The sequence below is a fragment of the Carassius gibelio genome, chromosome A6, assembly GCF_023724105.1.
Source record: "Carassius gibelio isolate Cgi1373 ecotype wild population from Czech Republic chromosome A6, carGib1.2-hapl.c, whole genome shotgun sequence".
Taxonomy (NCBI): domain Eukaryota; kingdom Metazoa; phylum Chordata; class Actinopteri; order Cypriniformes; family Cyprinidae; genus Carassius; species Carassius gibelio.
This window is the reverse complement of record NC_068376.1, coordinates 25,265,629-25,277,470: the sequence shown is the minus strand read 5'-3', so window position 1 is coordinate 25,277,470 and position 11,842 is coordinate 25,265,629. Positions and strand designations below refer to the sequence as shown.

General features: G+C 35.4%; 1 protein-coding gene across 1 annotated transcript in view; it reads left to right on the top strand.

Annotated features, from left to right (window-relative positions):
- The first annotated feature begins 1,313 nt into the window (after nucleotides 1-1,313).
- LOC128015860 (contactin-3-like) overlaps nucleotides 1,314-11,842 on the top strand; it is a 48,686-nt gene continuing 38,157 nt past the window's right edge. The window contains exons 1-3 of the mRNA XM_052600072.1: nucleotides 1,314-1,445; nucleotides 4,490-4,634; nucleotides 11,595-11,770. Of these exons, the coding sequence (XP_052456032.1) occupies nucleotides 1,391-1,445; nucleotides 4,490-4,634; nucleotides 11,595-11,770 (376 nt within the window). The 5' untranslated portion in view covers nucleotides 1,314-1,390. The remainder of the gene's footprint in view (nucleotides 1,446-4,489; nucleotides 4,635-11,594; nucleotides 11,771-11,842) is intronic.

The following is an 11,842-nucleotide window of genomic DNA, read 5'->3' as shown; positions in this document are numbered from 1 at the left end:
CTCAGGCCATAGAGCTGGAACTGTGACAGTTAGGGATTTTCAAAGCAAAATAAAGCGAGTGAAGGAAAATCTCCAATACTCACAGGAGTGAGTCCCTCATGAAATAAAAATCCCAAAAGGGCATGCCAGTCTGCTAAGATAGCTTTTATAATAGTATAAAATACAGTATATGTAGCTTTTTAACCCAGAAGCCTCTATGATGGACTTTCTGAATGTACAGTATATACGTTCTAAGTTATTTTAGAAAGGAATGTTTAAAAGATGAAAAAAAAAAGAATTAGGGACAATCAATAAATTATGAATCATGAATAAATAAAAGTAACTGTAGCCTGATTACGAGTAAAATCTAAAAAAGTACCTTTTTGGGGGGGGATCTGCTTAATCCAAATAACATGTAATCATTTATTACACTGTCCTGTTTAAGACGCTGTGTTAAGTTGAAAGTAATTTAACTTTGAAAGACACATCTCAAAACCACTGCTTTTTGTTCCATTTGGTTGCACTCCATCTGTTTTGAATGCAAGAATATTTCCTGCAAGATGGCATCACACTGTAATTGAGATATGCATGAACCTCATATGTAAATGTCTGCATTTCAATCAAAATGAAAGGTCCTCTGAGAAGTCATTGCAAATTATTCTGTCAGAATCAACCCTACGCAGGGCCTCAGAAGATGTCATTTTGCCTGTATATGTGGGTGGAATGCTATGTGCTAGTGAAAGCAGCTAACAGTATTTAGGTTGGCTTCTAGCTCCTATTAATAGTCAAGAGAAAGTAGCTTTTAAGGTCAACAAATTCCGGCCCCCTGATTTCTCTGATGTTGCAGGTTTCTGTTTGTTTCTTTGATATCACAAATAATAATGCATAATTTAGACTGCATCAAGCTTCAGAACAAAAGCAGTTGTTACTCTCTTTTAAAAATGCAATGAATATTTTGTAGAGAGTTAACAGTTGGGGGTTTCTAACTGTCTGCTTTCTTGTTTTATTCTACCATTGAAGCATTACTCCCACCTGTCATTCATCCTCAAAACATCATTGCATTGATTTTCTGCACATTTTAACTCTAGTCTCCCAGGGCTTTTGTTTGCAGTGTTTTAATATTTTAGTTGCCGTCACATTGAAAGCATCCCAGTTGTTAACTTTTTCTTTGATCCAACAACATTTAACCAGTGTTTGTCTCCATAGTCAAGGTGATCACTTCAACAGAGGTGTAATTTTTCAGATTTGTCTATAAAAAGCAGCATGTCTGTCATATTTGACTCAGAATATCTTATTTTAATTACTTCTGTAATTACTTTCCCCCACAGATTATAAGTCTCACATTCAAGGGAGAAATCATTCCATTCACAAGCAGTTGGATGAGAGTCATACTTGCCCCTGTCAACTAAAGATGACGTTACTATGGAAACGACTTGTGGCGCTATCAATCATTGGCTGCCTTGCAGGTAAATTATTGTCCTGCTGTTTTTCAAACTGAATGTTTTTTTTTTTTGTTTTTTTTCTATCTGTTTTTATTGTGTGCTGAATGTATATGTTTCATGATAGGAAGATTTTTGTTACTATCGTAAGCCTTGGATTCATTCAGTCCTTGGAGAAGGTTTGAGACAAGACACTGAAGTTGGATAAGTTTATATGTGCAATCATGTCCAATATATTGTTATTTTGAATGCCACTGAACTTAAATATCATGTTTTGTTCAGAATGAAAATAATATGATATTGAGAAAGTAACCCCCTTTTTGTGCTTAGTTTTCGAAGTAATAAACTTCAACAAGAAAGCACCACTCAATGTTAAAAAAACATTAATTTATTAATTTATTAACATTAATTGAACCCCAAGTTATTTTTCTTTATATATATACACTGCAATTCTCAAAAGTTTGAAGTCAGTAGAATATATATTTTTTTTTTTTGAAAGGTCAATTTATTTGTAACAATTTAGGCTAATGTACAATTTATGTAAAAACGAACCTTCGGAAATCATTCTAATATGCTGATTTGGTGCTTAAGAATAATTTCTTATTAATGTCAATGTTGAAAACTGATGTGCTGCTTTAAATTTTGTGGAAACCATGGTCATTTTCTCTTTGCTGAATAGCAACATTATAAATGTCTTCACTGTTGTTATTTTTATTTTATTTTCTCGCTGAATAAAAATATTGATTCCTTTTAAAATGTACAAATTTTACTGACCTCAAACCTTTGAATGGTAGTGTACAGTACATACAATATATTTTTTTGTTCACTCAGTCCATTTATCCATTCATGTTTATCAGGATATATCTCACTAGAAACCACTGCCTCTTTCTGCCTCTGTGGATGCAGTGGATTACAAATGCAACTCAGAGGGAATGTATTTTTGTTTGTTGGTGGCACTATTTGCTACAGGTTTGATTAATGACAGTTCATATGCTATTGTGAAGAGAAATATAGATAACATTATTTTATTTTAATCTTCTATTCATGACACTGAAATACCGAATAATTATAACTGGCACATGCATCAAATAGTTATAGTTACAATAGTTTTCATTTTAGAAATGATACTCACAAATGTTATTCTGTTGATATTACCTCAACAGCAGCTGACACTGGAGTTTATTTTCCTGTAGTATGGTGTTTCAACGTGTTTGCAGAATTCTCTGACTGTATCGTAAATGTGGCTGCAGGATGTATCCCTGTATATTATTAATTAATATAGAGAAAATAATGGCTGGAATAAAAGTCTCTGGAATCTATTTCTATATATTACATGGGGGCGCGATGTCTTCTGAAGCACCATTCTTGAAACATGAAGTGTGGGGAGCTGTAAACGATGTGTGAATAATGGTGTTTTTCTGTAGTCCTGGATATTTTTAGTATCAAATAAAAGAAACTGTCAAAGCATGCATAGTATATGTTTGTGTGTGTGTGTGTGTGTGTGTGTGTGTGTGTGTGTGTGTGTGTGTGTGTATGGCTGTGTATAGCATCTTCACAACAAATATCATGTACATTAATTCACGTTTTTCTCAGCCAAACTTCTTAAAATTATAATTATTTTAAGACATTTGCATGTTTACACTTCTCTGATGTTGGTTAATGGTCATGTCGACATGCAGGTAAACAAATAAAATATTTATATTTTTAGTGTTTACATTATTTATTTCATACATTTTTATGATTTAAATATTATGGCATTTTAACAACTCGCAAGCACACTGCAGTTCTTACATTAATAGTCCAGATTGGGAACCCCGGTGTAATGTTATGTTTAATGCATTTTATGGTGCTTATATCAAAGACTGGAACACATTCCCTTTCTCTCTGCTTTTTTATATTGGTAATGTACATATAATGGTACGTTTAATTTAAAAAAGTGTAATTTAAAAAATTAAAATAATCTAAGAAGTGGTCAGATTACATTACTACATACGTACTGTAACTTAGATTGCGTTAATAACTACCATTATCATCATGCAATCTGTAATCAGTAACAGAGTACAATTTATCAGTGTGTGTATTTACATACATACATATACATACATTGGGCCCTATAATACACCCGGTGCAATACGACGCAAGGTGCAGCGCAAGTGTGTTTACTAGTTTCAGTCTGATGCCGTTCACATTTTCCCGTCCAGCGTCACGTCGTTTAATTAGCAAATGCATTTGCGCTCATTTTTGCGCCCATGGGCGTGCTGGTCTAAAAATGAGGTGTGTTCAGGCACATTGCTGGCGCTAGAAATAGACTGCGCCATAGAGCAGCTCAAACCTGGTCTAAATTCTGGCGCAATGTTTTTTCATTGTTATTTAAAGAGCGTACACACTGCTTATTAAACACAGGGATGCACCGCAGCACACAAACATGACAAATATAAAAAATTAAAGGATTGTAATGCATAAAAAAAAATTGTAGGCTAAACATAATATATATATATATATATATATATATGCCTACATGTCATAATGGATAGTCATCGCATGTACCAGAATTAGGCTATCTATTTGCTCGCATACGAGCAGCTCCATTGCATCTCAGAGATGCATTCTGTCTTTGCGCTTGCCAAATTCCGCCATGTAAATAGCAAGTCTGTCATGGCATGAGCGTAACTGGCTCTTTAAGGGAATGGAAGATGAGACTCTGATTGGTTTATTGCACGTTATACCCCAAAAACACCCATTAACTTATTAAGAGAATGAAAACCCGTTTAGACCATGTGCTCGGACGCACCAACTGATTTTCCATCATTAAATTAGCAAAAGTGGATTTGGACATGCCCTGAGTGCACCTGTGCCGTGCGCTTTACACTTTGCATTTAGATCGTTAAAATGGGGCCCATTGTGTTTGCTCAGCAACAGCAGCATAGCATATCTCGTATGCAAAAATGAAGCTTATGCACATTACATTCCTCATGTCAGTAAATGCTGGTTAAAATAATTAACTCAGAGAGTTGTCATGATTGAACTGTATTATAAATAAATGTAATACAAATGGATTTTCTCTGTCTCAGTCTCATCAGCACAAGCAGAAGATCCAAAGTTTCTTGGTCCAAGCTGGCAAAAGGAACCAGAAGATCTGATAATGCCCATCCATTCTGCTGAGCAGGAGGCTGTATTAACCTGTGAGGCATCAGGAGTCCCTTCCCCTCAGTATAGGTATGAGTCTGATGTTCTGTGCTAGCAATTTATGGATCCTTTCATTGCTATTACAAACCATTTAAGTGGTTGGTTTTGGCAAATTGGTAACGTATTCCCATAAGGATCAACTTGAAAAGTAATGGCACTGATTGCCATTGATTTTCCAGGTGAGAGGCAATTTATTTGTACTTCGTGTTTGCCATTGCATAAATCCAGTAAACTACTGTACTTCTAACAGTCTATCCCAGTGGCATCCTGCTGCCATTTTCAATTTGCTTTCCAGAGTTTCACCAGTTTCTATTTTAAATGTGCATCAACTACTTTAATAAAGACAAAAAAAAAAAAAAAAAAAAAAAAACAGTAGTTTAACATACTTATGGAGATATGATTAAGATTCATTACATCTTTGGTGTGTACTATAAAATTAAATGTAAAGTCCAATACTGTTTTCACTCTATATAGTAGGGGAATTTAGCATAAATCATTTAACAGGTTTTTACTGTAGCATTTTTATAGTGTTTTACCGTTAAATTCACAGTCTTTTTTTTTTTTTTTTTTTACACTGTACATTTCTCAGCAAGAGCTTCAGGAATTAGCATGCCGAAATGTATCTTTCTGAGAGGGTAATGCATGCTACTGTAAGGATGAAAAATTGGCTTTGAAATTGGGAGGGGTTTAAATGGCTAATTTGTACTAGAGATTCCAAGAGACTGTCCCGCATATTCCCTGGTGTGGCGTCTGCTCTGAAAATAGCAGCAAGCTCCAGCTCTTTCGTAGCTTGGGTCAGCATCATGTTAATGCTCAGGCAAGCACAAGGAAGAGGGGTAATAACCTTGTGAGTGACATTTGATTTAAACGCTTACATTTCCCTTTAGTGAATATTTGTGGAAAACACAGATTTAACCAAACATTACGAGAGTATCAATATACAGGAAGAAGAAGAGCACAGTGAAAGCTGAAGTTGTGACACTACCTTTTCTTTTGATAAAATCTATACCAATCATTCAATGAACTTTACAACAATACATCCAGACACTGATAAAATCAGTGTCACTCTAAAGATAATTTCTTGACATTTGCTAGGTTGTCACTGACAGTAAATTCTTCAAGGCTGGTCTTATAAGATCCAATCTGGTCTAGAGACATCCGAAAGGTTCGGTCCATCCCAGCAGTCATTTTGAGCATGTTAGCAGTTAACAGTTGAGCCAGCTAATGTTGACTGAAAGATGGCCAATTCTGCTGCAAATCAGCAAGAGGAGGAAGAGTCTCCAAAGAACATCCAGTTACTTTCTTTTGTCAAGAGAAACTGTGAGTGTTCCAGCAAAGTCTGGTGGTATTTCAACGTCTGCAGGGGCCAATGTGAACTTTAAGAACACAACGTGCCAGGCTATTTTGCATCTTGGTTTCAGATTCCAAGGAAAAGTAACTCAGAGCTGAGTCAGAGAAGAGCACTTGGCTGACTTCTGCTTTTCTTTCAAAAAAATCTTTATGGAGTGTCTATATTTTATTACATTTATTAGATTATAAAAAATTAATACATGTATTTTGCTTGAATATATATAGGAAAATACACAGTTTATATCATATAAAAACATCAAATTTATATACATTACCATGTAAAAGTTTAGTATGTTTTTTTTTTTTTTTTTGTAGTTTTGAAAGCTCACCAGTGCTGCATTTATTTGATCAAAAATAGTAATATTTGAACTGTTATTACAATGTAAAATATAAATTTTAAAATATATTAAAATTTAGCCTATTCCTGTATTGGCAAAGTTGAATTTTCAGCAGCCATTACTCTAGTCTTAAGTCCTTCAAAAAAACAATTTAATATGCTGATTTGGTGCTCAGTATACTTTTTTTTCAGGATTATTTTGATGAAAAGAAAGAACAACTTTCATTTGAAATAGAAATGTTTGTAAACAGGTAACATTTTCTGTCTGTATCCTTAACTAGACCACAAATTACTTTGCATCTAATAAAATATTTGTTTTTCAGTCTTCATGCTCATAATAATTTATTTCTTGAAATATCTGAATGCTACAAAAGACCCCCCCCCCCCCCAAAAAAAAAAAATCTGATAATTACAGTTGTCATAAAAAAAAATTACGTAGTCTTCCTCCTCCCCTCTAACAGAGATTTGTGTGAACATAGCACAACTACTGTTACAAAATTTAGACCATGATAAACTGTTGTAAGGGTGTTGATGTGTCATTTGAAAAGCTTTAATTGCTGTTGGTGTTTCTCCACTTGTTTTGTCAGCGCTGTCTGCTGAGGTTGTCTATCTGTCTGAGGTGTTCAGCAGAGTTGTTTGACTTCCCCACCTTCCCCTGTTTTTAAAGTAGAAAATACTCAGAGTTCAAATGTGTCACACAGGTTTATCGGTCGGTGTTGCATTGCCCAACATCTCACATAAGCAATTGTACAGAACATGCTGATGTGCTTCAATCACCCCACTTATGATCTGCGCTTTGAAGAACATTTGATGCTTAACATATAAAAGCACAGAGCGAAAGATTTTCAGTGTGCCAACATTATGCAGAAAAAAAAAAAAAAACAGTGCAGTAACAACTCTGACCATAGGATATCTCTAGTATTCTGTGGTTTGTTCTTTTTGGTCCAGCGATTAATGTGGTAGTGTGGGTCTACAAGAAGGGATGAGTTAAAATGTGGGGGAATTTGAGGACAAAGGACAGCCATGAATTCTACCCACAATCCGTTGTGGGTTCTTGTGGCCGGCAAACACTCATAGAGCAAGAATTTACATTAAACACTTATGCATTTAACAGACGCTTTTATCCAAAATGCCTTACAAAAAGGAACAAAAGCAATTCCTCGAGTACAATGGCAGGTTTAATTGACAATTAGATTAGGAAGCTAGCTAGAGAAGAAGAAAACTGTGCGTGACTGTGCAATTGCATTGGTTTAATGGTTTGGTGTGGATAAGTGCTTGCTGAAAAGGTGTGTTCTTGTAAAGTAGGTAAAAAAAAAGTAAGTCTCAGCAGTTAGATTGGAGGTTTGCAGCTCATTCCACCAAAGTTGAAAGAGTTAAGGTTTTGGAAAAGGACTGTTTGCCTCATTGTGAAGGTGCAACAAGGTGTTGCAAGTTAACTTATTTTTCATTCGTTTTAACAACTTGCATACAGGCTATGTATTTTTAACAGTTTATGCTTTCCTGGGGAGTCAAACCCATAACCTATGCATTGTTAGTGCAAAAGAAATTCAGTTTTACTCAGTCACTTTAGGTCTCCCTGGATGCTGTTTTAGATCCTTTGATAGAGCTCAGAATCTGTTTCCCAGCCTATATTTAACCTTACGGAATTTTCAACCTGCCTAGAATACTTTCAGGATTGTAAGGATTTGAACCTTGGTCCATGGAGCAGGCAGTCATCAGAGACGAGAATGTGAAGGAGAGCTGGTTAAAATGCAGAGATTAGACAGAGAAAGTCAGAGGTGCTCTTGTGTCGGCCCTCATTACCTCGGCTCCAGCGTGATCTTTGTTGAATGCAGGTTGCTTTCTCAGTTGTACTGCGGAGCATTCTTTTGGAAAGATAATTGGAGCTGACTGTTTTGTACGTCACCATTTCTTTTTTTTCTGTTTTTTTTTGCGCTTTCCATGTGCACTTTTATGATATTTTTCTAATGAGCAGGTGTAGGCTTTGTCTCGTCTCTGGGCAGTTTGTTAATTTAGTCTGAAGTAACATATACTTTAGAATGATGATTATGACGATGGCGACGTTTAATGGTGACAGTAATAATAGTGTTAGGATCATGATACTGATGGCTGCTTGGACAGTTCGGTGTGCGAAGGCAGCATAATTGTCCATTAAACTTCTTAGAGAACTTTTGGTCGAGGAAAGAACAGTACTGGAGGCCCTATAGGCCCTCTGCTCATTATCTGAAAATACTTCGGCTCACTGTCACTACTAAGCCTTTTTGACTCTTTTTAAGGGGCTCCTTGGAGACTGGATTGTTTTGTACTTTGTTGTCTAGCGTTTAAAAGCGATCATTCATGGACCAATTACCATCAGGATACATAAATTCTGTTACCTTAACCTACCACCGTGATTGTGATCATTGCAGTCCTGTAATATGATTTCAAAAAGGACTGAATACAAAAAGAGCATCTTATCATGGGAAATCAATAAAAATATATATTTTAGATTTAGAGTCTATGATGTCAGGGTCTTTTGAATTTTTAGACACCATGTGCTTGTCGCTGGTTTCGTACAGTTTAATGGTACAATGTGTCATCTGTATTGGTATAAGGGAACTTTTGAGAGTACTGTCCCAGAATCAAGCTGTTGTATTTAATAAATGCATGTTATTGATCTTATGGTGAATGATTCATCCATACATATGCACATAAAAATGGCCTTGTAATTAGTAATCAAAATGTCATAACACAGTCTGCCGGTGAAACAACAGACTTCTCTCTGGTCATGTACAGTACTGGACTTGTCCAGTTATTTTGTCTGGATATACTCCATCCCTTTCTTACAAATTCAGTTCTACCACCAATCCAGTCCATAGCTAATGGACTTAACCAAGTCCCTGCCATATATATTTTTCTTTTCATGACAAACCATTTCACTCGGTTACACATTACCATGCAGAAAACATGATCTGTTGCTACTTGTGTTACATTAAATTTATTTAGTTTCAAAGTAAAGTTGCACTAAATATTTTTCCCCTTATTAATTTTTTATAGTTAATAAAATGAGTATATATATATATATATATATATATGACATTCACTTAACATAAAGAGAAGGTGGAAGAGAGGGTAATCGTGGGCATCATATTTTAATTAGCATGAAATATTTTTTCCCCTGAATACTCATACAGCATCTCAGCACATATGGTAGAAATCAATATTTCCTATTTCCATATTATTCTAAGGCTATTGATCCATCAGAAGCAGCTCGCTTCAGCTTATGTCAGTTCTGATATATATTTCATTTTCTAGCCTAAAAAAAAATAAAAAAAATAAATAAAAAAATGTGTTTTTCAGATGCTACTCTTGTAGAGTTCCTCCATGTATCTGCATTGGCAGCTCAAGCAGCAAATGACATGTCTTACAGCATCATGATTCATTTTACTTACAGAAATATTGATTATAACTGAAATATGGCATTATAGTGACCAAATAAAATCACAGATATGCAGTTTTCCTAATAATCTGAAGAACTATTGTTGTGTTAGGCGGTCCGTGGATGTTCTGGTTAAATCAAAGTTATTGGAGAACCGCTAGTCTACACTACGAAGTAGATGACAACATTATTTAGTGAAGGGGTATATGTACCAACAAAGATGATGTTAGATCCTTTCAGGATAACATTCTGGTTATTTCATTCATTTTACTCAACGAGGGGGCCACTTTATGTGGGATGCAGGAGCTTTGTTGATTCATCACGCTATTGAAAGTGTATCAGAAAACTAGATTAGTTTGATGCTATAATATTATACTTGACTACTCGGTGAGAACACGAATATTGTCTGTATTTACAACAAACATTCTCACAGTAATCAACTGCGTAAGCCTGTAGGCTGAATGTGTACAGTGGCTATGATATTAGACTCACAAATGATGACTAAAGGAGTTAGATTAACTTGACTGCTACTGCTCAATAAATAATGCAGCAGAAATGGGCTTCGGAGAGCTGCAGTAAATCTAGACTTTGTTGTCTGTCAGATTTGGGAGAGACTAGGGTCTCTAGTTGCCTTTTAAAACTGCATTGTCCACCCCACTCATTAGTTTTTCACACCGTTGTGGAATAATGTAGATCCTGCCAACACCTTCATTTCCCCATTGTTTCCATCATTTCAAAGGTTTTCTGCCAAGTTTTCACTCTCAAATGCCTGATTCAGCATGGCTATGGGTGGTTTTTAAGGTCAGTTCTGAGTAGTGGAGTGCTAAGATATCTAATGATTCAGAAAGGTCGGAATTGATGCATTTTTCCCTGTTACACAAGTTAGGTATACATTTTATGATTACAGTTATGTTTTAAACTGGTTTTATGATGGGAAACATTCCACTTTTACTGTATAATATCATTTTCCTATTGTGTAATGGTATGAATAATAAAGAATAATAAACCCGCAAATTAGGAGGAATGTTATTGCATTATATAACAATATATTAAACCTGTTGGCATTGATTTTAAAGAAAGGAAAATTATATTTTTTTAAAAATCACCCTTCAAAATACAGAAATAGTATTTGGATGCTTTCTAGTTGTTGAACATTGTTGGAACATGCCCATAGTTAATATGATGAACCTCACATGTGGTTATTCTTAAACTCGAGGCAAAACACAAACACATACATTGGTGGAAAAGTAGCCACAAAAATGCTAAAGAACAAGATTCTAAGAAAAGTTCTTGCAGTGTTTGGTTTGCAGATGCCACAATGGTTTAATATTAAGTTCAAAACTTTTGTTTGTAAAATAAAATTGTAAAAAAAAAAAAAAAAAAAAAAAAACTCTTTAGCAACAACCAGATACATTCCAAATAAGTCTCGAGATATCACATTATTTTTGTCAAGCAGTCCAAGTTGCTGTTTAATTTGCTCTATTGCTTCACACTCCATGTAGATTTATATTATATCCCACATGTAAGTGTAGCTAAATCACTGAAAGCACACTGAAAAATAATGAATCTTTTATCGTTTTTCATAGCAATTTTATCACTGGAAACTAAAACCAACCTACTCATGACTTAAAGTTGCATTCAAGGTCAATAAATAATTAGATATTTCTTATTTTTAAGCACTGTTTGCTTGCTTTCATCAGTTATTAGTCTGCAGACTGTACTGCAGAAGAGCAAAGAAGGAAAACAAGTGGCAGCAATGAGCTTTGTTTCATGCTGAATCTGGCTGCATAATGAAGCAAGCTTCATCAGATCGATGCATGTGATGAATATTGGTGAGTTAGCTTCTCTGGAGACCACAGTCCTGATTGTGTTTGCGTCTCTCCAGATGGTCTCTAAACGGAACGCTCATTGATCTTCATGGTGACGAGAGGCGTCGCCTGTCTGGGGGTAACCTGATCATTACTGGCCTGGATCGGGACCAAGACAGCGGTGTCTACCAATGCACTGCCTCCAACACCCAAGGAACCATTCTCAGCCAGAGAGCCACACTACAGTTTGCATGTAAGTTATGTGAAAGTAGCATTTTTTAAAGATGCTGTGTGTCATTTTTCGTTGTTAAAATTAGGGTTTTCA